The following is a 27,402-nucleotide window of genomic DNA, read 5'->3' as shown; positions in this document are numbered from 1 at the left end:
TCTCTTAAGTCCAGCTTGAATGCTCACAGCCTAGCTACCATGGGTTGAGCATGGGAATAATTTATTGAGACCTGTACTGAGCTCTAGACTGTTAGTGGCCTTATTTCCAGTGATAGATACACATTTACCACTACTAATACCCACTTTCCAACAGAGGCTATATCAGAACCCTTATATAATGAGATTGCTGCCATAATGTGTTGCATCACTACATGGCATGAAAGAGACAGGTGGATTTTGTTATAGAGCAAGTAGATTTATGAAGCAACTTGCCCCATTGACAAGTAGCTATGTATTAAATTCCATATCTCTGTGGTATGCAGGGAATGCAAGTGCCATATATATGGGGTTACAAAAGAACTGGTACATTTGTTAGGCTCACAGCAGATTAGATATGAGCATTTTATACATAAGTCTCCAGGACAGAAAGAGGCTCTTTCTGCTCCCCTGAATAAAGAAGAGATGTTGACAGTGATAGAGGAGATGCTGACTGTGGATATCGACTCTCAGCAGAGTTTTATCAACATGATAATGCCCTGGTGGCAGAGAGATTGTTGACCGTGTATAATAAGGCCTGTGAGGTGGAGATACTACCAGCTCATAAAGTCCTAATTCACAAGATGGATGGAGACCCTGCCCTGGTCACATCCTATCCCCAATCGCTATGCTAAATTTGGACGTCTAGATTTTGAGTAAGGTACCTTGCCAATTGCTTTCTCGTGGTCCTCCCCTGGTGGCTGAGGACCAATGCAGCTTTTTACCGCAGAGAAGCTCTCAAAAATATATGTTGGCTAATACGTGGTTCATGATGTGGGTGGGTCGGATCAGGATTGCACCCTAGTCCTACTTGATATTGACCAGGCCTTTCGATTTGGTCTGTTGGACCTACCTGTGGGAGCAGGTGCGGGCCATGAACCTCGGACCGACATATTAAATGGCACAATGGTCTTGGACCAATTTAAAATGAAGCACTGACACAGCAGAAGTGTCTTCTGTTGCCTCTACTTTTAGTGATAGCGATGGAACTGCTGATCCACAGTCTCAGTAGTTTGCTTAATCCTTGAGGTATGCATGTAGGAAACACCACCATCATGGGTGCTTTGTATGCTGGTGATACCCTGGTGTATTTGCAGCATCCTGTGTGCTTAGTTCCAATCCTGCTAAAAGCCCTAATGGATATTGGGAGATATCAGGTGTCCGTATCACCGAAAAAAATCCAAATTGTTCCCCTTGGGTTGCGGAGGACTGAGATGCTTGAACAGCAATACCCTGCCTAGCCTGGGAATCTCCAGGGAAACTTCTGACTTCTAATATTTAGGCATTCAAATGCAGCTGCATGAGGATAACAGCCATTGGATGAACATGGGGAGAGTGATCTGCATCGTCACTTATTTTTGGAAAACACTTCCACTGTCAGTCATGGGCAGAGTGACAGTGTGAAATGGTAATGCTGCTTTTATATGCTGCACGGGGCCACCTCTATGATCCCTTAACAGATGTTTGAGCCCTTGGCCGACTGATAAGGGCAGGTAGGATTAGTAGAATCAAACTTGATACACCGAAGCAGGTATGGGAGAAGGGTGGGTTGGAGATTTAGAACTATACGATATGACAGCCCAGATGCAGCACGTAGTCATTGGCTGGACAAAGGGTATAACTGTGAGAAACAACTCCTTGAGGGTTTGCACAGTGATGAGCCTCTTCTTTGTTATTGAGAGGCAAGCGTGCCCCAGGCATCTCCCCAATGTTATCCAGCATGTCTGGTACAGAGTAGTAACCACAAAAACTAAATGACTGCCCTTTGCAGCAGACATGCGCTTGTGTATGGAGGGGGTGCCTAACTATGGCTGACCTGTATACCCTGAACAGGTTTATATCAATTGAGGAAGTGCAGATGAACTTTAAGATAGGCTCGGGTCAGTTCTTACAGTATGCTAAGCTAGCCCACACAACCAGGAACACATGGTAGGCTCAGGTCAGTTCTTGCATTATGCTAAGCCATCCCCACAATCAGAGACTGGCAATGCTGCTGGCCCTGTCCCAATGTAGATCACTGAATTCTCGTATATACCAATCACTACAAGCGATAAACCGCTAAAGAAACTGAAAGTACTAGACTAGTGGCAAGACCATTTGGAGGGCGAGGTTATGGATAAGGAGTGGACAAGAGCCTGCGAAGGGGAGAAGACCGTGTCCAGTAATGCATGTTTTCAATTGGTGAAGTATAATTATATACATATGACATACTAAACTTTAATTTACGTGACCGCCTCTGATAGCTGTCAGATGGGGCTGTAGCAGGGTGACCGTCTTACACATAGTTTGTATTGCCCTGTTACATATACCTTTTAGTTGGAAGTTGCCTACACAGTTGTCACATACATTCCAGTGGTGTGACTACCCTTCTGAAGCATTATATTTTAGACATCCTCTCGAAAACTGAGGTAAGGAAACATATGAGAAGGCTGTTTTTTTGGACTGGGCATGAGCCTGTGCATCGCTATTCATTGGACAAGTACGAACATCCTAAAGAAGCTTGGGAACTGTGAAATACTGGAATGGGCAATGGGAAGTGGGATGGAGAAAAGTAGCACAAAAGTGCAACATGTGAAGTGGATACGGCTTTCATTTTTACTGTGGCAATGATTTCCAATCTTTTTCCTTAATGAGAATTGTCATTTTAGGTGTTTTACTTTAGGCAGGGCTAATCACTCACATATAACATGGATCTTTGTTTTACAATGTTAAGGCATAGTGAGTGTCTTATTGCCTCTGTGTCCTTCATATATGTGCTACCTTTACCAGGTTATACTAAGCTTGACTTGTACACGCAGTCAGGGGCTGTTTTTAGTTTTCATGTAGATTATTACAGTTTATGCAGATGTATTTTATTCTCATGATTTTTTTTATTTCTGAATCTAACAGGTGCCTGCCATACAGCAAGAAAGGGAAAGATGATGTTCTTTTTAAAAGTATTCTGTCATTGAAAAAAAAGAGCGGAGACAGTATTGTCCAGAGGAACGTCTTCCCATGCCAGTAATATTCCAAGTTAAAATCCTTCTTAGATACTTGTGAATCCATTTTTGATTTGAAGAAAACACATGTACAACCTCCTTTATTTGTATGTATCTGTAGCAACAGGTAGCAGTGCACCTAAGTGACCGACTTTACTGAATTAAATGAGAACAGTTTTTCTTCACAGTGGCATTTAATACGGCATCATATATGCGATTACTCTTTCAAAATGGACCAACATCTAATAGTACCTCAGAGAACTTGCATTGATGATCAACTGTATCAATGTACTGCATGTGACAAGGCCTTTAGGACAAAGGGGGGTTTAAGACAGCATCAAATAACCCATACGGATGAAAGACCATACCAATGTACAGAATGTCAAAAAGCATTCAAATTGAAATGTGTGCTTAGGGAGCATCAGCAAACCCACTCTGAGGTGAAACCATATACATGTACGAAATGTGGCAAGGCTTTTAGAGCAAAACCTCATCTAATGGCGCATCAGAGAACCCACACAGATGAAAAACCATATGTTTGCACCAAATGTGACCAGTTCTTTAAAACAAAAAGAAATCTAACACGGCATCAAAGTACTCACTCTGCAGAAAGACCATTTAAATGCGCTGAATGTGGCAAGGCTTTCTCACACAAATCAGCGCTACAAGAACATCAGCGAATCCACAATGGTGAAAAACCCTATAAATGCAAACAGTGTGACAAAACGTTTAGAACAACAAAAGAGCTTATGCTACATGAGATTATCCACTTTGAAGACAGGCCATATAAATGTGGTGAATGTGAAAAGGCTTTCAAGAGAAAGCAAGGTCTATTGAGACACCAGATAACCCACATTGGTGAAAAACCGTATAAATGTACAGAGTGTGAAAAGGCATTCCGGACTAAAAAAATACTAATGGTACATCATAGAATCCACAGTGGGGAAAAACCATATAAATGTACAGAGTGTGAAAAGGCATTCACGACTAAAAAAAGCCTAATGGTGCATCTTAGAATCCACAGTGGGGAAAAATCATATAATTGTAGTCAATGTGGCAAGGCTTTTAGCACATTTGGGGAAGTAAAGGTACATCAGAGAATCCACTTTGAAGAAAGACCATTTAAATGTACAGAATGTGACAAGGCTTTCAAGCTAAAACAGTGTCTAATGCTACACCAGAAAACCCATGCTCAGGAAAAACCTTATAAATGTAATGAATGTGACATGGCTTTTGAGTTAAACCATCACCTAATGAAACATTGTCTGGCCCACTTCATGGAAAGGTCATATGAATGTGCCATGGTTTTCAAGGCAAAACAGGTGCTGATGCTACGTCAGAGAATTCACACTGGTGAAAAACCACATAAATGTGGCAAATGTGATATGGCTTTTAAATCAAAGGCACAGATAATGCTGTATCAGAAAAATCACACTGGTCAAAAACACAAATGTGTGATGTGTGCTAAGGTTTTCAAAACAAAAGATGAGCTGTTACTTCGTCAGAGAACCCACACTGGAAAAAAATCATTTAATTGTTCTGAATGTGACAAGTCTTTTATCTCAGAAAGTGCACTGATCACCCATAATATAAGAACTCACTGCGATCAAAGGCCCTATAAATCGATTGAATGGGACAAAGCTTTTTAAAAAAAAGGACATCTAACACAACACCATAAAATTCATGTTGGGTAAAAACCATACAAATGTAGTGAATGTGGCAGTGATTTTGTAACTAAAGGACAACTAATGGTACATCTTATATCCCATTCTGCTGAAAAGCCATATAAATTTGTTGAATGTGAGAAGGCGTTCAAAGCAAAAGAGAGGCTAATGCTGCATCAGAGAATCTACACTGGAGAAGGCCATTTACATGTACGGAATGTGACAACGTTTTCATAAGAAAAGGACACTTAAATCTACATCAAAGAACCCAGACGGTTGAAAAAAACATACATGTTCTAAATGTGACATGGCTTTCCAGACGAAGCGTGCGCTAATAACACATCAGAACCCACACTGGTGTAAGACCATAGACCTGGTTCCCTAGAGTCGGTACAATCAAGCTACTGACTCTAGGGAAAGTTACTACACATGTAAAGAATGTGACATGGTCTTCAAGGAGAAAAATGGCTAGAGAAAGATGTCAGAACATAAAGTGTTGAAATACCATGTAAATATATGCAATATGACTAGGCATTCTGATCTAAAGGAGAGTTAATGCTGGTTCAATTAACGCACTGTGGTACAGAATGAATTTAAAATGCAATTTAAGATTAATATATAGTAGAACGAAGCAAATGTAACCAGTACTATGAGTGCAAGACTAGTCACTGGAGAATACAGATTTTCATCTCAAAGAGTTTACAAATTCATAATCAAAGCTGCTATTTGAAATGTGGGCTCACCATTTCAAAAGTAGTTCATTGCTCTTTCCTGCAATGAAATTGACACTAAGTAAATTCTGTCTTGAAAAGATTAAGACATAGGGAGCAACACATTAGTACTCTGTCATTCAGCTTTCAGTACAAACTAATTGATTACACAATGCTAAAGAATATGATCACACAATTTATTATTTTATTTAGGGTTTTTAGAATTATAAAACCAAAAAAATGTGGTTTACAGAGTTAGCACCAAAATCTCTTTTGGTGATTTGGCTAGCCTGTCAATGGTTTTGAATCTTTCATAAATATTCATGGGTATTCGTTCTGATTTGTGTTCTTCTGCACCAGAAGAAAGCAGACCAGACTTACATTTTGTTGTATTTGTTTTTACTACCTTCAATGGTTTTCCTATAGAAAGTAACAGTTGAAATAAAAAATATATTGAAATTGAGTTGAAAAAAACAGCCATTTGTGTCAACATTTTCACCTGTAACTTCTAACTATGGTAGATTTTTTTTAAAGCAATATACTGTTACATTCGTGGGCCCTTTTGTTTGCGGAGATATAAAGGGCTTGTAAATTCACAGAGGTACCGAGAGCCAATAACTGATTTGCACCTTCCAATGGTTTTTCATTTTGTATAAAGAATGAAAAATATTCAAGGAATCCATGTGAATTTCTGAAATGGGAGCAAGATATTGAGTTTAGTAGCAGTGATTATTTGTGCATCTCTGAATTTGTGAGTACCCATCTTAGCATGTGAATTTAAGGGTATTTTTCAAAATGACTTCTTTTTTATACACTGTCTTACATTTGGAAGGCAGGGATGCATAGAAAGACAATTGGTAAGTCTACCGATAAAAATGGTACCAGACTTGTGTGGATAGGCCTGGTGCCCGCAACAGGAAACAGCCCAAAACGTAACATGAACACAACACATTTTTCCACAGAAAACGGATCCTTTTTTGCAACATGCCTAGCTGTGGATTTCGGGCCATAGCTCAGCCGGCACCTAGAGAAACCTAGCAAACCTGTACATTTGTGAGAACTAGACACCTGGAGAAATCCAGGATGTGGTGATTTGTGTGACTTTCACCAGGTTGTGTTACCCAGAATTCCCTGTAAACTTTGAACTTTGTAAAAATATATATTTTTATTTAAACAAGTCTTTATTGATATACATTTTCAACCCCAATTTTACATAAAATTCCCCAAAGAAAGCAAATATACACTTCCCCTCCCCCCCCCCCCCGTTCCCCCGCCCAGGCATGAATGCATACAAGTTTTGAACACGGTTAATGATATGACATTTTGTAACAATATTTTGACACTAATAATATACATTCCCTATATAAGTTCACAATATTTGACATATATAAATTATTAAGCCAGATTCTGTATCCAGCGTGTCAGGGGATCCCAGATTTCCAGCCCCGTCCTTTGTCTCCTTCTACCCTTCCTCTGCTATATAGCCATTTCTAGATTATATGTGGCCAAGAGTCTCGCCCGCCATTGTTGAAAAGCAGGAGGATTGGGGTCTAGCCAAGCTGTGGCCAAGCATATTCTAAAGACTGCCGTGGCAATAAATATAAGCCCTTGCATTCCTATAGGACGAGTATCTCTGTCCAGTCCAAGTACTAATTCTGCCGTTGTGATTTCAATTCTTGAATTAAAGATTTCAGATAGAAAGGTGGATATTTCCCTACGAACTGTACCCAATGTAGCAAATATGTGCACGATGTCTGCCTCGTACTGCATACAGCGTGGGCATTCCGTGCCTCTACCCGTTGTTGTAGCAGGCCTCAGCCAGACCCACTAGTGCAAGGGATTCGCTCATCTCTGCACAAAGTCCTCAGACCAATAGAAAGAAGTTGGCACAGAAACTGGAATGGAAAAAGTAACATTTATTACACCTCATAAGGTGGTGCTACGGTTCAAACAGTACCCTTTGGTATTGCAAGAAGTAGCACCACAAGCCAAGAAAGCATGGTTTATTTATACCCGCACAGGGGCTCAAAAGAAGGCGGTACAAGCACAAGAGCACAGTTTATGTACATATAAGGTAATATCGAGAGGCACAATCGATCAGTGGGAGGAGCTAACAGTTGTGGGGGTCAACAAACACATTCCTATCTGTAACTAATCACTAACAGATGTGGACCCTACTTGACATGCGCGAAAGTGAGGGATGCTAAATATAACTTGTTGCCGGGCAGATTTCAAGTGCCGTGGACAGGAAGATAGGACAAAGCACATGGTCGGCACGAGGCAGCATGTAGCAGACAAGATGGCTGCCGTAAATACAAAATGGAGTCCGCTAAATGTCAAGATAGCGGCTAGAACTAAGATGTCTTCTGCTAATGCTTAATCTAAACGCTGTCAAATTACAACACCGTGCCCCTCTTGGCAATCTTATTTGGAGTATAGTATAGCTGGAAATATGTTTTATAATATTGGGCTTGCAAGTTAGCCGACATTAACCATGATTGGGATGCCTCGAAGGATTTTTCACAAGTCCCTTCCACCACATCCAGTATCCAGCATGCCATTTTGCTGCGAATTTTTCCATGTCGTCTGATAGGGCGGACGTCAGGTTATCGTAAATTACTCCAATCTTAACAGTCGTATTTATGCTTATTGCTTCGATTATCTGATTTTTTTAAAACTTGGATGGGCCTCCCCTTTTTTCATTAAAAAGTCTCTGATTTGTAGGAACTTGAAGAAATCTCTTTGGTTTAGCCCAAATTCAATTTTTAGTTCCTCGAATGACTTAAATCCTGTATTGGAGCAAAAATTGCCACACAAGATAATCCCTGCCCTTTGCCACCTTTTCATGCAAGCGTCCCTAAACGTTTCTGGGAGGTTGTTATTCCCCACTAAAGTTGTATAATCGGAGAATCTCCTGATGCCCAAGAGTTTTTGAGCATTATTCCACGCCGAATATACACCACTAAGGGTTTTAAACCATACTTTTTTAAAAGAACAATTATACGTTAGTCGCCAAAGATGTTCATTAGCTTTGTTGCCTAAAGTTAGTTCCTGTGGTGTTGGGATCGCTCCCTCTTGCTCTGTGTTCCTTTTTGGGGTAAGCAAAATATTGCTATACTTTAGTATCGTGGCCCACCAGTACACTTTGAGGTTGGGTAATGCAAGGCCACCTCTTTTTTTTGGAAGTGTAATGTATTTAAGTGCTGGGCGTGGTCTTTTGTAGTTCCATATAAACCAAGAGAATAGGTCCTCTATGTCCTTAAATATTTGTGGGGTGAAATCTAAACATGGTCCTAAGAAAGTATAAAAATTTAGGAAAGTATAGCATTTTTATGACATTGCATCGTCCCACTAGGGTCGGGTGAAGATTATCAATTCTACGGAGGTTTTTTCCCATTTGCTTTATAAGTGGTTCCAAGTTAATTTTAACCAGATTATCTAGGTCGGAGGTTATATTCACTCCTAGGTACGTGGCGTTTGCAACTATCCGGTTTTCCTGATGTGTGATCTTGCTGTTAACAACTATCTGGGTTTTGCCCTGATTAAGCTTATATCCTGATACCTCCCCAAATTGTCTGGCTTCTTCTTCCATAAATTTCACTGCTTCCCTTGCATCTCCTGTGACTATCGCTATGTCGTCCTCATAGGCTAAGGTCTTGGTATTACTGTTTATGGAATTGCCGGATTGGTTTCTAGTTAATCAATCATTGACACTTATAAAGCGTGCTACATACCCGTAGGGTCTCAAGGCGCTGGGGGGGGGGGCACTACTGCTCGAACAGCCAGGTCTTCAGCTTCTTCCTGAAGGAGAGGTGGTCTTGGGTCAGGCGCAGGTCGGTCGGGAGGGAGTTCCAGGTCTTGGCGGCCAGGTAGGAGAAGGACCTTCCTCCTGTAGTCGCTCTTCGGATGCGGGGGACGGCGGCGAGGGCGTGGTTGGCTGATCGGAGGTAGCGTTTGGGAGCGTAGAAGTTGACTCGGCTGTTGAGGTAGCTCGGGCCTTGGTCGTGTAGGGCTTTGTGTGCGTGGGTGAGGAGGCGGAAGGTGATTCTTTTGTTGACGGGGAGCCAGTGAAGGTCTCTCAGATGTCCGGAGATGTGGCTGGTTCGTGGGATGTCGAGGATGAGTCTGGCTGAGGCGTTCTGGATCCGCTGGAGTCTCTTCTGGAGCTTGGCGGTGGTACCGGCGTAGAGGGTGTTGCCGTAGTCCAGTCGGCTGGTGACGAGGGCCTGGGTGACGGTCTTCCTCGTCTCGGTGGGGATCCACCAGAAGATCTTCCGTAGCATGCGTAGGATGTTGAAGCACGCCGAGGAGACGTTGTTGACTTGCCTGGTCATGGAGAGGGAGGAGTCCAGGATGAAGCCCAGGTTGCGTGCATGGTCTGTCGGTTTGGGTGCGGTGCCCAGGGCGGGAGGCCACCAGGAGTCGTCCCAGGCGGAGGGTGAGGAGCCCAGGATGAGGACCTCCGTCTTGTCTGAGTTCAGTTTCAGGCGGCTGGTCGTCATCCACTCGGCTACCTCTTTCATCCCTTCGTGCAGGTTGGCTCTGGCGGCGGCGGGGTCGTTGGTCAGGGAGAGGATCAGCTGGGTGTCGTCGGCGTAGGAGATTATGCTGAGGTTGTGTTTGCGTACGATGGCCGCGAGGGGGCTCATGTAGACGTTGAAGAGGGTGGGGCTCAGAGATGATCCTTGAGGGACGCCGCAGATGACTTCTGAGGTCTCTGACTTGTACGGTGGTAGGCGGACTCTCTGTGTTCTTCCGTCGAGGAAGGAGATGATCCATTCCAGCGCCTTGTCCTGGATTCCGATGTTGCTGAGGCGCCGTACTAGGGTGCGGTGGCAGACCGTGTCGAATGCCGCGGAGAGGTCTAGGAGGATGAGGGCCGCTGTTTCTCCATTGTCCATCAGGGCTCGGATGTCATTGGTGGCGGCGATGAGGGCGGTCTCGGTGCTGTGATTGGCTCGGAAGCCGGACTGTGAGGGGTCGAGGGATCCGTTCGTCTCGAGGAAGGCGGCCATCTGCTTGTTGACGGTCTTCTCGATGACTTTGGCTGGAAACGGGAGGAGCGAGATGGGGCGGTAATTCTTGAGGTCGGTGGGGTCCGCTGTTGGTTTCTTGAGTAGAGCGCTGAGTTTGGCGTGTTTCCAGCTCTCAGGGAAGATGGTGGTGTCGAAGGATGTGTTGATGATGTCTCGCAGGTGGGGTGCGATGACAGCGTCGGCCTTGTTGAAGACGTGGTGAGGGCAGGGGTCGGTCGGTGATCCGGAGTGGATGGAGTTCATCGTGCGGATGGTGTCTTCGGTGCTGATCGGGGTCCAGGCGTGGAGGGTGGTGGTGGGGGGTGGTTGTTCGGTCATGGTGTGCGTTGGTTGGTTGTTGAAGCTGTTGTGTATGTCCGCGATCTTGTTGTGGAAGTATGAAGCGAGGGAGTTGCAGAGGTCTTGCGATGGGGTGATGTCGTTGTTTCCTGCGCTGGGGTTGGAAAGCTCTTTCACGATGTTGAAGAGTTCCTTGCAGTTGTGTGCGTTGTTGTCTAACCGGTCCTTGAATGCTGTTTTCTTGGCGGCGCGGATCAGCTGGTGGTGTTTCCGGGTGGCAAGTTTGAAGGAGGTCCTGTTGTCCGGTGTCGGTTCCCTTCTCCAGACTTTCTCGAGGGCTCTGCAGTTCTTCTTGGAGCTCTTGAGTTCGTCGGTGAACCATGAGGTCTTCTTGCTGCCGGGTCTGCTAGGCGGGGTCCTCAGTGGGGCGAGTTCGTCCGCGCAGTTGCTGATCCACTTCGTGAGGTTGTCGGCAGCCTGGCTGGGGTTCGCTGAGCTGGCAGGAGGGTGCTGGCTCAGGGAGGTGGCGAGCTGGTCTGCTGTGATCTTGTTCCAGCTTCTGCGGGCGGCCTGTTGCTGGTGTTGGTGGGTCGTCGTTCTCTTGAAGGTGAAGTGGACGCAGCTGTGGTCCGTCCATTGAAGCTCTGTGGCGTGGCTGAAGTCGATGTCTGTGCTGGAAGAGAAGACTGCGTCGAGTGTGTGTCCGGCGAGGTGGGTGGGGGTGGACACCAGTTGCTTGAGTCCAAGGTTGGCGAGGTTGTCGAGCAGGGTGCTGGTGTTGCGGTCGTTGTTGTTCTCCAGATGGAAGTTGAGGTCTCCCAGGAGGATGTAGTCAGCGGAGGGGAGGGCATGCGGGCTGACGAAGTCGGCGATGTCCTCGCTGAATTGTGTGCGTGGTCCAGGGGGTCGGTAGATCAGGGTGCCTCTGAGGGTGGTGTTCGGGTTGGTGTGGATCTGGAATTGCAGGTGTTCGGCGCTGGTCAGGGTGTTGTCGGTGCTGGTCGTGAGACGGATGGTGTTCCTGTGGATGATGGCGATGCCTCCTCCCATCTGGTTGGCGTTTCGGTCCCTCCGGACGATCTTGTAGCCCTCTGGGATGGCGATGGCGATGTCGGGAGCTGAAGAGGCGTTCATCCAGGTCTCCGTGAGGAAGGCAACGTCAGGGGCTGTGGCATCTAAAAGGTTCCAGAGTTCGATGGCGTGTCTATGGACGGAGCAGGTGTTGAGCAGGATGCACTTGAGGTGGGTGCTGTGGTGTTCGACTTGGCGGGTGCTGGTGCGAGGCTGGTCCGGATGCAGGTGAACTTGCAGGCGTGGCAGGTGAAAGGTCCGTGGGTACGTCGTGGAGTGGCTTGATGGCATTCTGGGAGTCGGCCGGTGTTGATAGCGGTGAGGGTGGCGGCGGAGTACGTCAGGCGGGTCGGTCGGGGTCCTCGTGGGCCAGGGGTCCTGGCACTGGGCGCGGTCCAGGCGCAGACGGGCTTACCTTTGGCGCGCCTTCTGCGCACAAACGGCGCACCCGCTGCGCGTGACCGCTGCGCGTTCGCACGGTCGCCATTTAAGGCGAAGTGCGCAGGTGGGCGGAGCAGCTGGGAGGCGGGAGCGGGGAGGGTACAGAATAGAAAAAAGGGGCGGGGAAAAGCAGCGGTGGCGGGAAGGGAGAGCGGAGGGCGGCGAGGTAGGCGGACAACATGGAAGGAAACCAAAAATACAGGCACAATAGAAAAATAAAAATCAGGCACAAATTACAGACAAAACACGGCAAAAACAACAGCAGCGGAGGCAGCCGGCAGCCGGCAAACGAGGCAGGCAGCGAGGCAGAGGGCAGGCAAGGGGCACACGCAGCAGCTGGTGGCCGTGCGGCGCGGGGGTGTCCCACAGGTGGGTCACACTCACCTGCGTCGCACGGTCGCCATTTAAGGCCAAGTGCGCGGGTGGGCGGAGCAGCTGGGAGGCGGGAGCGGGGAGGGTACAGAATAGAAAAAAGAATAAAGGAAAAAGAATAAAGATTGCAAATAATAAGGAGGAGCAAGGACACCCCTGTCTTGTCCCTCTGGTTACTCTTATGTTCCCAGACATTTCCCCATTCATCATAACCACAGCTTCCGGGTTTGTATATAACATGCGGGTAGCTTTAATGAATCGGTCACCAATCCCACTCTTTGACATAGCCGTCCAAAGATACTGCCAGGAGACCCTATCGAAAGCCTTCTCGGCGTCTAATAGTATCAAGGCCATAGGGTCTCCTGCCACCTCCGCTATATCAAAGAGAGTGATAACCCTCTGGACATGGTCAGTGTTGGATCGACCTGGAATGAAGCCGTGTTGGCGTGGCGAGATAATTTTATGTATATGTTGCCCCAATCTGGTTGCCAATAGTTTCAAATAGATTTTGGAGTCACAGTTTATTAGTGTGATCGGGCGGTAAGATCCCAGTTGTGCTGGGTCTTTGTTTTTTTGGGGGAATACTATAATTTTTGCCCTGGCCCATGAACCTGGTGGCTGCCCCCCCCCCAAAGAAAATATGTGTTATTATTGCTGTTATAATTCCCTTCAGTGGTTTATGGAATTTAGCATAAAATTCGACTGGTATCCCATCCAGCCCGGCTGCTTTTCCGATGGCTAAGCTATTAATTGATAACAAGATTTCCCAACATTCCGGACTTATAGCTAAGCTTTCTTGATCTTTCTCCGATAGTCGAGGTACAGTAGACTGTTCTATATACTCTTTGATTTTTCTTTGAATTTTATTAGTTTCCTTGTATAGCTCTTGATAGTAATCTTGGAACGCCCTCTTATCCTTATTGGGTTTTGTATGAGTCCGTTTTTGGGGTCCTTAATTTCTTTAATTGTGTTTGCCATATTTTCTTGTCTCACTCGTACCGCCAAGTGATGCCCTACTTGTTCGCTAAGTTCATATATTCTTTCTTTATTCACTGTAGCTTTATCGACTGCCTTTGTAAAAATAAAAAAACTAATTTTTCTCACAACTCAGTGATAAGTTCTGGAATCAGTGGGAAGCCACAAACTTTCACCCACCCATCATTTCCACAAATCTCCCAATAAAAATGGTACCTCACTTGTGTGGGTAGGCCTAGTGCCGGCAGCAGAAAATGGCACAAAACCTATTGTGGAGACATCAAAATTATCTACCACAAACTGTACTGGTTTTGCAAGGGAGTTACCTAGGTTATTGGTCCCGGTCTCAGCGGTACTCTTGGGAAACCTACCAAACTCACACATTTTTAAAAAGTAGATATCTGGGTGTTAGAAAGGGGGATCTCTAGTTGGCAGGGGATGGCATCGATGTCCAAGTTGGGAACATTCTTCCTAAGTCAGAGTAAGGGGGCTACACCCTTTGATAACCCCTGCTCAACCCTGTGGTAACGTAGCACGAGCAGACAGGCCTATCTCAAAGGCAGTGTGTGAAGCATTTATGACCATACACAACAAAGCAGTGAAAACACTACAAAGGGACACCATACAAGTAGCTATAGAAAAATAAGTACCTTTATATAGGCTTAACACGAGGTTCAAAAGCGATCGAGAAACCACCATGCACATAATTACAGATTAACTTCAAAAGCAATAGAGGCACTCAAAAAGTGTTTGGAACGAACTTAGTTCGAAGCCGGGGTCCACGTGACCCGCTGATGCACAATGTACCTGAGATTTTAAGGGGCACAGCACGCAGCCTCACAGTGAAGCTGCAGTGATGACAGGCAGACTCGCAGCGGCCACAGCCCCCCACTGTAGTGGTCTGTGGCGTGCACTCGCAATACTCCTGGGACAGGGCTTAAAGGCGGGCCCCCACCAGCACACACAGGTGATAACAAGATCCTCGAAGTGGTGATTAGTGCAGGCACTCAGCGGCACAGCTCCTCAGCTGCAGCATCCCACAATAGCAATGATTCTCGTAGGACAACAAATTCGGACACTGGGCGGCAAAGCTTATCAGCTGCAGCGGCCCACCATAGCGATAGGGATGATTCTCTGAGGACGGCAAATGCGGGTTCTCAGCGGCAACAGCTCCTCGGCTGCGGCAGCCCACAATAGCAGTCACAATGACTTTGGTAACACAGGCCAATGCGGGTTCTCAGTGGCAACAGCTCCTCAGCAGCGGCGAACCCACAATAGCGATAACGATGGCTTTGGTAACACAGGCAAATGCGGGCTCTCGGCGACAACAGCTCCTCAGCTGCAGTGGCCCACAATAGCGATCACAATGACTTTAAGCCTGCATTCCCCACAGTAGACCCAGAGGCTCTGGAATTCTCAACAGAGACCTTACCTGCGAGTAGAATCCCCCTCAAATAGGAATCCGGATGGCTGATGGGTGAAGTCTAATGTCCCTGAGACTTCAGGAGGAGGCCAGATCAAAATCATGCCCTTGGGTAATTGCTTCAGCAAGATGGGTGAAAGTTTCAAAGTCTTTTCCCTCTTCTTACACGGACAGAGGTTCATCTTGACATCCAGATAGAACACACCGTGTAGTGGTTTTTGCACAGATCTTTATACCCCCAAAGTCTTTGTTCTCAAAAAGTTACAAATCACTGAACCCAGCCAGAATCAGTTTGGTGTCATCCTGGAGCACTTTATTTACGAGGTACGAGGCTGCATCCTGCCTTTCAGGGAGAGGGGGTCTGCCATCAGATGCACAGTGGGAGGTGGAGCCATCATTCACCTTGCCAGGCATAACCCTGCTCAGATCAAAGGGTCCCCCTCCCCATACTCCAACTGCAGATCTCTCTATTTAATCCAGGTTGGTCTCAGCCTGCCCTAACCCTCCAAAACCAGACAGCCAATACACATACCAGCAGAGCACACTGGAAGGCTTAGGCTTGAAAATACCTACTACCCAAAAGTGATAGTTGTAAACACAATATAAAAATAATTGTCACTAAAACATGCACTTTAATATTTGAAGCTCAGGCATACTAAATTCGACTTTCCTATCATGTTCCATGAGTCAATTAGGATTATACCAATTTGTACAGTCAATTTACAATAGGGAGCATTCGCGCTGTGGCACTGAATGGCAGTGGCACAGCGCCCAGAGCGTCTAACACCAGCCAACATAGAGGAGACAAAAGCGAAAAATGGAAGGGGGACCCACGCCTATGATGCCAGGTCTAACACGCGTCCCCTCCAGCTGTGGGGAGAACTACCCACCCACTTGGAAGTTCTGTTCACTTAGGTGGCAAAATCTGGACAGACTATCAGCATTGGCGTGTTCTGTACCAGTGCGGTGTTCCACCGTAAAGTCCATACCCTGTAGGGAAATGGACCACCTCAACGACTTTGGATTCTCTCCCCTCATCTGCATCAACCATCTGAGGGGCCTGTGGTCTGTCTGAACCCGGAAGTGAGTCATAAACAGGTATGGTCTCAGCTTCTTCAGTGGCCAGACCACAGCAAATGCTTCACGCTCGATTGCACTCCACCTCTGTTCCTGTGGAATTAGCCTCCTACTAATGAAGGCTACAGGTTGGTGTAGGCCCTCCTCATTGATCTGTGACAGAACGGCCACCACACCATGCTCGGAAGCGTCGGTCTGGATAACAAATTCTTTTGAAAAGTTGGGCGCCTGAAGTACCGGTGCTGTGCACATGGCAGTCTTCAGGGCGTCAAAAGCTTTCTGACCGGTGTCAGTCCAGTTCACAATCCTTGGCTGCTTCTTAGAAGTCAGCTCAGTCAAGGGTGCAACAATGTTGTCATACCCCTTGACAAACATCCTGTAATAACTAACCCATAGTCCTAAAAAGGCTCTCGCCTCTGTTGGGGGCTCCCAAGCCAGGATGGTTTCAATCTTGGGTTGTAGGGGTGCCACCTGGCCACTCTTCATCCCAAAGTGCATCACCTGTAACTGGTAGTGCCCATCTGGGGTGGAGAATGCTGACCTCACCTTTGTCCCATCAGTCAAGGCGATCTATCAATACCCAGACCTCAAATCAAACGAGTAAGGGGGGCTACACCCTTTGATAACCCCTGCTCAACCCTGTGGTAACGTAGCAAGAGCAGACAGGCCTATCTCAGAGGCAGTGTGTGAAGCATTTATGACCCTACACAATAACGCAGTGAAGACACTACAAAGGGACACCACACAAGTAGCTGTTGAAAAATAAGTATCTTTATATAGGCTTAACACGAGGCTCAAAGCGATCAAGAAACCACCATGCACATAATTACAGGTTCACTTCAAAAGCAATAGAGGCACTCAAAAAGCCTGTGGAACGAACTTAGTTGGAGGCTGGGGTCCACGCAACCCGGTGATTCACAATGTACCTGAGATTTAAAGGGGAACGGCACGCAGCCTCACAAGGAAGCTGCGGTGATGGCAGGCGGACTTGCAGCGGCCACAGCTCCCTGCTGTAGCGGTCCGCAGCGTGCACTCACGAAACTCCTGGGACGGGGCTTAAAGATCCTCGAAGTGGTGACTAGTGCAGGCACTCAGCGGCACACCTCCTCAGCTGCAGCGGCCCACAATAGTGATGATTCTCGGAGGACAACAAATGCGGGCACTCAGCGGCACAGCTCCTCAGCTGCAGCGGCCCACAATAGCGATGATTCTCGTAGGACGGCAAATGCGGGCTCTCCGCGGCAACAGCTCCTCAGCTGCGGCAGCCCACAATAGCGATCACAATGACTTTGGTAACACCAGCAAATGCGGGCTCTCAGCAGCAATAGCTCCTCAGCTGCGGTGGTCCACAATAGCGATTACGATGAGTTTGGTAACACAGGCAAATGCGGGCTCTCAGCGGCAACAGCTCCTCAGCTGTGGTGGCCCACAATAGCGATCACAATGACTTTGGTAACACCAGCAAATGCGGGCTCTCAGCAGCAATAGCTCCTCAGCTGCGGTGGTCCACAATAGCGATTACGATGAGTTTGGTAACACAGGCAAATGCGGGCTCTCAGCGGCAACAGCTCCTCAGCTGTGGTGGCCCACAATAGCGATCACAATGATTTTCAGCCTGTGTTCCCTGCAGTAGAACCAGAGGCTCGGGAATTCTCAACCACTGTGCTTTCTGCCCCCAGCCCCTCAGAAGGCTTTTGCCCCCATATGCCTCTCAGGGGAGCAGAAAGACTGATTTTGCAAATAAACATTTGGGGAGCAGAGGCCCTTCCTCAAGGGGCCAATCCCCCCTCTCTGGTGACTAGGGGTGGATCCCCGCTTGGGGATCGCCCTTCTGTGGCAGGGATCCACTAGGAAAGGGTACCATTGGAAAGGGGAGATCCTTTCCAATGGTACCTCTCCTGTGTTTCGGGGGTGGGAGGAGGGACTGAGATAGCCCCTGAGAACCAAAACAGTGAAACTGAAACAACTCGTTTCAGTTTCACTTTCAATGTAACAATGTCAGCACACCATGCACGTAATGGTCATTACATTGAGAAAAAAATGCCTCACGAGGTTGTGAAAGCTCTTCCCCACCTCCCGAGGCTCAAAAGATAATAAAAAGAAAATCCCTCTGCTTTTTACAGCATAGGGATATGTTGCTGGTATGCTATGCACGTAACATTTGCGTCCTGAAGCACAACGGCCAAGGACATAACCGTTACGTCTAAGGTACAGAAGGGGTTAAGCATGGATCCCCACTAACGATGGTGGTGCACGAATAGCATGCCTTACAACCTACACTTCTTCCACGTGCAACTTTTCCCCTCATTGTTCCTTTCTGTGTGGGATTACAAATTGTGCTGCCTCCCATCAACAGCCTATAATTCCAGTAGTTGAAGAAATGGGAGTAGAAAGCTGTTTAGAAATGCAGAGTCTATCCTACACTCCCATTGTGACCCGAACTACAGGGGAGTGGAAGCCAAGGGATTTGATTGAGGAAGCACCAGTGTTTTTCTGTGTATGGTCGCTGCCATTTCACCAGGAAGCGCAATTAGGTGACTTGATAGTAGCGCAAGAGGTTGAGTATCACAAGCCCACCCTTTACTACCAGTAGGTAGGCTCGTTCCCACGCCATTCGTGCATGTTTGCCACCCCAGATGAAAGTTTCTAGGGACTGTTGAATTTTGTGCAGTATGGACTGAGGGGGTTGTAGCTACTTTGCCTGAATGTAGAATAGGATGTTGGGAAGTAGGGACATTTTAACAGCTGCAATTCTCCTCAACCAAGAAAGTGGAACTCCATGCCATGATTGTTTTAGGGAGCACGTCATATCCAGTAGAGTGGCGCAATTATATGATACAGCCTTTCTGGTGGTTGGGAATAGTTGTATCCCTATATAATAAATTTCTTGTGAGGCCCAAGTAAACGGGAATGTCTTAGCAAAAAGCGATTGGTCGTCCTGTAGGATAGTGAGGTTGAGAGCCTGGGATTTAGTCATGTTCACTTTGAACCCTGATGCCCCCCCCCCCCCCCCCACCCCCCTCAAATCCCTCAAGTTCCTCCAGCAGCGGACGCGAAGACTGGTGTGGGTTGATGATGGCCAGGAGCACGTCATCGGTGTATAGTAATATCTTGTGAGACTGACCTGCCATATTAAAACCCTCTATGAGGGGGGACCCCATATGCGCTCCACCAGCAGTTCCATATAAAGCGCAAACAAAAGCGGCGGGAGAGGTTACCCTTTCTGTGACCCCCTCGAGATGGAAAATTAGGGAGATGTTGCGCCATTATCCCGAACCACTGCCACCGGGTTGGAGTAACTGGCCATTACCCATTTCTGAAACCCGGGTCTCAGGCCTGTGGCCTCTAGAACCAGCCTTAGGAATGGCCAATGTACTCGGTTGAATGCTTTTTCATCATTGATGGATAGCAGCATCTTGGGGACCTTGGACCTCCCTGTTTTATCTGTTAAGTGAAATATACACTTGGTGTTGTCTCCGGCACGTGCATCCAGGGATAAAACCTGATTGATCCGCATCAATCAGATCCGGTATAAGACAACCCAGTCTAGTTGCCAGTATCCCAGTGAATAGTTTTGCATCAACATTCAGCAAAGATATGGGGTGATATGAGGCAATATGAGGCGCAGAGTTGGGGGTCTTTTCCCGGCTTTGATAAAACTACTATAGTGGCTGATTTGATGGATTCGGCAAGGGCTCCCTCTAATCTAAAGGAATTGTATAGGCGGGCAAGGACGGGGGACAGCCGTATGGCAAACCACCCAGACAGCACCCACCAGAATCATAGAAGTCACGCAGCCAGCCACATCCAAGTCCCCCACACCTGTCCTTGACATCACCATTACACTGGTACCCCAGGCCCCATACGTCCAACGCAATGCGCAGGATCTGCTGGAGACCAATCAAGGACCATACGCCATAGCAGGATGCACGCATGTGTTGGGGGCAATCCAAAGCACAAATGTCCCACCTGGTGACACAGTACACAATCACCGCAACAGGAAGCACACGTCTTACATCAATGTGCAGGCAACATCAGAACACCGTGGAACCTACAACAATGTCGCCTCAAAATACACAGCCAGTGTGCATGATTCCTTCACCCTCCGAGAGTCCATCATCAACCAGCCTACCCAGGATGGCAGCAATGTAAATTCACAGCCCCTTGGCAAGTTTCAAATGGACACCCTACTAACCTCAACTCCACAACCATGCAACTCACAACTCTGGCTATGCACACATCACAAAATCACAACCAACATGCACAACAACATGCCCTCCCACCAGACACGACACAACAACTAACAATGCTATTCTGGGCAAACCCTGTACATGTTCCATCAACGGCATGGCTCCTCAGTCACACAACATCCGAATGTGGGGAGAGATGGCAACCAGGCATGTGTGAAGGATGCAGTGCCACCATGATTGGGAAAGTACACAATGCCAAGAGTGGCAGAGATGTGCTGGACAGACCGCAGTATGCAGAACAAAACCATGTCTATGGCGACACACACATCTGGTGTATGGAGTCTAGTGGACAGTGGATGCAACCATTTCACCCCAGCCATAAATTTATAAATCGCCTTTTATCTGTCCCATCTGGTACTTCAAATAGTTTCTGTCATATCGAGGTGGGTCTTGAATTCGTGAGTGATATTATCCATGTCTCTCCTTTGCTGCTATGGAGCAATGTTTGGCGGTCTGAAGAACTGAAACTCACAAAGGAAATTTTGCAAGACTGCCTTAAGCTTGAATATTTTATGGAGATCCCATGGCTGCTATATGTAAGGGAAACCTTTCACAAGATTGGGTTGGGACATATATACCTAAATCCCGAAATGGTTGGTAAGGAGTCCAAGTTAACAATTAAAAACGCTTATCGTACCAGGTTAGGTATGTTAAGAAATAGTGAGCATGCAATATATAATAGGGGTAAGCTGCAGCAGCAGCTTTACCTATCATATATTATGCATACTTAATGGCGTTTTTACTTGACAAGGTTTCGTCTTAGTACATTGCACTTTCTTTTTGCTTTTCCAAAGCAAGGGGGGTGGTGTGAGAGACTACCCCCTTGCCCTTGTAATAATAAGGTTTCACAAAATACTGTGCATCTCATTCTTTTTTGTACCCTGTATAAAGACACAAGAAATTGTTTCATTAAGCCTGTCTTGTTAACTCTTGGATCCCGTTATTATAAAGAGGGCTATGAGTATTTATTGTCCTTAACAACTCCAGTTATATGTAGTGCCGTGCTTAGCTTTATTAGACTGGCGCTCACTATTAGAAATCGATATTGAACAGCATTATTGGAAACCTTCTGTTACTATTTGACATACATGTAGTAGATTATTGTATATATTGGTATCTACATGAAACGCACAAGCACTTTACAATATTTTTTGTTCATATATATGACCCTTTTATTCTAAATGTATTGCAAATTTAATCTGGATATATAATATGTATTATGGATGTCAATATAATTGTATGGTCTTTTTAATTATTTGTGTAATGTTCTCTTTTAATCTGTTTATACTTTTATGATTCTATGAATGAATCGAAATAAAGTTCATTGAATCGAAATCGAACCCCAGCCAGTGGGGGACCTTGCGGAAATGTTGCCTGTTACCCCGCCCCGCCGCCCCACCCCCCCCAAGCGTGATCGGAGTGGGATGGCCCGGCATACACCACACCAGCGTAGGGTTGTGAATAAAAAGCATGTAGCCCTTAGCGTGGTCCTCTTCCGGAAAGCACAACGTCTCTGCCAGGGCAGCGCCTCTCACCCGCCACGATGCTGACGCCGTCCTCGTGAGCGTAGTTGCCTGCAAATCTGTGCGCCTGCCGTACCCCGGCACGCTGGACCACAAACCCATCAGACCCACCCCTGTGCAGCCAGGCCACACTGTTCACCTGCCTACAACGGCGTGTGTCAAGGAGGGCCCACCACGTGCTGGCGCAAGCTCCAAGCCTCCTCAGTCCATCACGGCCTCCACGACACAGGCTCTCTTTATTCCATTTACGTTGACGTACTCTACTGCCGCCTTTGGACTACTTTTCGGCCCAGTTGATCATGTGTGCGAAAATGTGTCTAGATTCATAAATGGCAGTGACCCCAAATCCGAGCCAGCAGGCACAGCACCAGACCCCCCCCCCCTATCAGTGAAGCATTGTTCCATATGAGCATCTTGCGACCCGTGGTGCCACTAACCCTGTTCAATGCCAGCCGGCTACACGTGGTGCCACTAACTCTGTTCAACACCAGTCTGCAACACGTGGTGCCACTAACCCTGTTCAACGCCAGCCGGAGACACATGGTGCCACTAACCCTGTTCGACGCCAGCCCGCGACACGTGGATGAGGGACCAGAACTACCCTGCGGACCAGTAAGTACCACATCCAGCACTTAGCCGCAAATCACGAATGGCAGAATCCACACAAGTGGTCGCATGGAGAGGCGTAAGAGGAAGACGCGGTTCAGGTAGGAGGAAAAAAAAAGATCATGGTTACGGAGGTGAGCGAACACTACCGACAACTGCCCTGGTGTCACTAACCCTGTGCATGGCAAGACAACGACACGTGGCTGTGGGTCTTTGCTGACTGCTGCCCCCATCCTACACTGAGTTTGATTAGGTCACATACAACTTTGAATTCATCCTTGATTTATTTAGGGCTGACTTGATGTCATTGTACAGGCCTCAACGCAGACTGCATCCCCTTCCAGCCCCCGTGCCACTATGTCTATTCCCCAAGAGCCATGGACACTCCCTGGTTGGACTTTCTTGGCGACTGAGTCCATGGACTTGGGGTTGTTGTCGCCATCATTGAGGTGATACTGACTTTGTGGTGAAAATGAGGCCGTGGCGTTCCAAGCGACCATTTGCTGCTTCCGGACAGCTTTTGCCATCTGCATCATGCCCTGGAGGACACCTTCCACTGTCCCCCGCAACCCCCCGCAACATACACCTTGGACATTGATGAGGACCCGCTCAGGTCGACTGCACGGCAAGTCAATTCCCCGTGGCTGGGTGCCTGTGCCAGCCGCATTGCATCCGGGGCCACTAACTCTGTGCTGGTATGATCAGGGACATTACATTATGCATTATGCTGTGTACATCGGATGCAGACATGTCTCCGCAGGCAGCGGTTTGGTGCTTGGACATGTGGCTATGTCGTCACCCACTAAAATAGTAAGGGGAGTGTCCAGGGCCATCGTACGCAGAGCCAACATGGGTGTGTGACTGCTATTCGTGCACCCCTGGGCGTGGGTTCTGTACTGTGAATGTGCATATGCAAGTGTCTCTATGGCAGTGTGGGTCTCCTTTGTGGGGTGCGGGTGGTCCATGAAGGGTGATAGACACCTACGTATGTGTTCTGGTTCACATTCCAAGTGTTCGGCCCCCACCCACACCTGTTGGGCCACCTCCTTTTGGCGTGCTGAGACATGGCATTGGGGTGCCATGTGTGGGTGGGTGAGGAGTCATGAGCCAGCTGTGCTTGTGGGTGTTTCCCGCTGTGTTCTGTTGCAGGCTCTGTGTTCTCCTCTGATAGCTTGTCTGCCCGTGTCCTGGTGGCGGGTTGCGTTGTATATCCATGGGCTGTTATAGAGCGTGGGTGTCGACGGTGTGGTGGTCCTCTCCGGCATCGCAGAAGTGTTGTCTTCTGTGCTCTGCTGCAGGTGTAGTGTGCCCCTCTGCAATGTGGAGGGGAGATGCATGTGTGCCATTGTTCCCCACTCCCCATGTCCCCCCAGTCCCTGTTCGTTCTACTCCCTGTTGAAGTTGTGTCAGGTCCTCTCTCGTTGTGTCTGTACTCCCTGCTCCTTGCACCTTCCCCACACTGATGACTGTGGACTCAGTTTCCTCCAGCTCATCCTGTGGCACTGCACTGCCACCTCCTGTTACCGTTGCTGCATTCCTGTTGGCAGCGGGTTTGTGCCTTGTTTCGGCTATCACGTCCTGCCGGCACCTTCTGGCCTCCTGGATTACTCTCCTGGGCAATCAGCCTGCAATCCAGGTGGTCTGCTTGTGTGTCAGTTGCTGGTAGTGTTCTGTCACCTCCGTGACGCTGGTCATGTTTTCCTGCGGTCTGCACCCAGTCTTCCTTTCCCTCTTCCCCTTTGCCTGCCTTGGCCCCGTTGTTCCTTGCTGGTAGTCTGTGGGTGTTGTGGGGTTCGGGTTGGCCCCTGGCCTGTGTGAGGGTGCATCCATGTTGCTATGCACTTTGGATTGATTTTGGTGTATTTTTTCTGTGTTTTTTTATAGTGCATTAGTCCGCCAGACACGTGGGATTTGCAGGCCTGTGGCTGGTTTTTGCTACTTTTTGTACCGCGTTGGCCTCATTGCATGTTTTTTTGTGCTCACATATCGCATTTATGCGGCATGGCATTGATTTTGACACGGACATTTGGCGAGTTATCTGGTGACTATTGCATGCTACTGCTTTGTTTTGAATACCACGTTGTCACGGGGTTATTTTCCCGTGATGGACTGCGATATTGAAAGTTGCGTTACGCTACTCTTGCTGAAGTTTCACACGTTCTTGTGAATATACCCCTCACTTTCTTAACCTTAGATACAAAGGAGATGTCTGCCAGCTATGTTCTCTAATGAGGGGGGACATTTGTAAAGTCTGTGTACGTGTTGAGGTGAAGCTGTATCGCATGTCAAGGGAGGTGTGCTAGCAAATAATTAAAGTACAACAAAGAGTGGGAGACCCAATAAACCCTTGGAGGCTTGGGCAATCAATGTAACCACTGTTAAGTATACCTACAGAGGATTTCCTTACATTCACACAATTTGACATTTGATATGCAAACAATGGTCCCAAGCTCTATCTAGTAGCTCACATTGAGTTATTTAAAAATTAAATCAACTTATTTCAATTTGAGCAAATCTGCCACAAATGATTTTACAGTCAGACGCAGATTGCAGAGACAGAGGTGCGTAGATGGAGCAGTGCCCAATTATTCCCTAGACAAACGCTAGATTTGGAACAATTAAGACCGTCACAGGAGGCTCTAAAATAACCGAACTGAACTGGCAAGGAACTCCTGGAAACAACAGAAGCTATTCAGTAGCCTTCTTTCTGATGTCAGATAGACAATTTTAATAAACTTAACTACAATCTGAAATTGCTCATGTGGTTCTCTAAGAGTCAATTAACACTCAAATCTACCGTTCTGAATATGGTCTAACAGATGTCTACACTATCTAGACCAAAACGTCGACAACTACACCTATTTTCTTTGTGAATTATTCACTTGACTATTTGTTTTCTGTTTGATCAGTTACATTTTCCTGCTCTGCCTTTTGTTTGGAATAGGTGTCCACATTAGTGACAGTGAGATGTTTGTAATAACAAATCATTTGTAAATCTCAGTCACTGTGTGTTGATTTATAGTAACATATGTATTCGTTTTTTGCACCCTCTTAAAAGTTTTTTCATTGTAAATTTACGTCTTGAAGCATTTACACCAGTGATAAATCATTTGTGGCAGATTTGTTCAAATTTAAATAAGTTAATTCAATTTTTAAATAACTCATTGTGAGCTACTAGGTAGACCTTGATCTGTCAGCAGCGTTTGATACCATCTCGCACAAGTTGCTGCTAGACAGACTGAGGGTGATTGGGGTGAAGGGTAGGGCCCTTAAGTGGATCCAAATATTTTTTACTCGTACCCAGAGCATCCAGCTGGATACGTTTGTTTCACAGACCACAGGGGTGGACAGGGGCGTGCCGCAGGGTTCCGTGCTCAGTCCTACCCTGTTCAATGTGTACGTGACCCCATTGGCCGACATCATCAGGGGCAATGGCTTTCAGACCATCTCATAGGCGGACGACACGCAGCTAATTGTCCCCATTGGGGAGGACATCATATCCACCCAACTGAAGTTCAGAAGCTGCATATCTAGCATTGCCATCTGGATGAGGAGGATGTCTTACAGCTTAACTCCTCAAAAACTGAAATCCTGCTGTTTGGGAAGGCTGAAGCCATTTGGTCTCCTGAGTGGTGGCCCACCGAGCTGGGCGAAGCCCCCTCACCTAGGAGTTGCGCGAAGAACTTGGGCATTAAGATAGATGACAAACTATCCATGGAGGAACAGGTCAAAACAGTATCAGGCGTGTGTTTTAGCACCATGAGGATGCTTAGGAAGATCTTTCCCTGGATCCCTCTGTCGGCAACGAAGACCCTTATCCAGTCACTCCTGGTGAGTCGGCTGGACTATGGAAACTCGCTACTGGTTGGAGCAAGGGAAGACCTCTTATCACGACTTCAGGTAGTGCAGAACACAGCAGTCCGCCTTGCCGGCAAGGACTCCATCTGCCCCTCTGTTGCACCAGTTACACTGGCTCCGGGTGAGGAAAAGAGCTATTTTTAAGATGCTCTGCGTGGTCTTTAGATCACTACAGGGGAAAGGCCCGACCTACCTTAGAAATAAACTTAGGCGGTATCAACCGGCCCGACAATTGAGATCCAGCAATACCAACCTTCTGTGCACTCAGAAAATGCGGAGGGCATGGAATGGCGGTAGAGCCTTCTCCTATCTGGCTGCGAGCCATTGGACTAAACTGCCACAGAACATCAGGTCCTGCGGTGAGTTAACCATGCATCCCCACCCACCTCCCTTCTCTCATAGCGCCAAGAGATCACCTTGGGGATGATTCATTTGTGCTCAATAAATCCACAAAGAAGAAGAGCTTGCAACCATTGTTTGCCTATTAAATGTCAAATTGTGTGAAAGTAAGAAAATCCCTTGTAGGCATATTTAGCTGCTAAAACAACTAATTAAGGCACAGTTCAAAACAACAAACATAACTAAGTACAACAACTGGTGTGAGTCAGACAAACTTGTAGAAGGGGTCCATGTTACTGGTCTTCCGCACTGGGTAACAAAGAAATAGAGAAGGATGCTGGTGCTTCTGCCGCCTCCCTCTGTTGAACTCTGTCTTATATGATGGGCCAGGGCTTACATCGCATGATTCGTTTCAGTTGGGGTTCCCAAAGAGAAAGAGGAGAAACGTCATATCCTCTGGTCACCGGCCTCTCACCTTCTGTCGAGTCCCATGTGTGAGGGGAGGGAAGGAAGATGCGCCACCGCCAAGTCACTCGATCGCCTGCTATGGAGATGTGTCCCAACCAGTGAGGTGATGCAGAAGGGCTGTCCTCTCTTTGAAGCTTTCCATTGTGGTTGGTTTGTCCATACTCTTCCCCGACCAGGGATTGAATACCTTTTGGGGAACCTGCCATTGGGGAGCTTTGGGAGGACCCTGAGAAAACTGGGTGTCTTCTCGCTCCTGGTTTAGCTCCAAGATTGTCACTGCTTCTGATAGAGTGTGG

At 47.2% G+C, this 27,402-nt stretch overlaps 1 protein-coding gene across 1 annotated transcript in view; it reads left to right on the top strand.

Annotated features, from left to right (window-relative positions):
- LOC147706737 (uncharacterized) overlaps window positions 1-27,402 on the top strand; it is a 138,798-nt gene that overhangs the window by 49,999 nt on the left and 61,397 nt on the right. The window contains 2 exon segments of the mRNA XM_086925880.1: window positions 2,926-4,583; window positions 4,671-4,880. Of these exon segments, the coding sequence (XP_086782006.1) occupies window positions 3,245-4,583; window positions 4,671-4,880 (1,549 nt within the window). The 5' untranslated portion in view covers window positions 2,926-3,244.

Source organism: Lissotriton vulgaris, chromosome 6 (assembly GCF_964263255.1).
Source record: "Lissotriton vulgaris chromosome 6, aLisVul1.2, whole genome shotgun sequence".
Lineage (NCBI taxonomy): Eukaryota > Metazoa > Chordata > Amphibia > Caudata > Salamandridae > Lissotriton > Lissotriton vulgaris.
The sequence above is the reverse complement of the archived record's forward strand: the minus strand, read 5'-3'. Positions and strand labels throughout refer to the sequence as shown.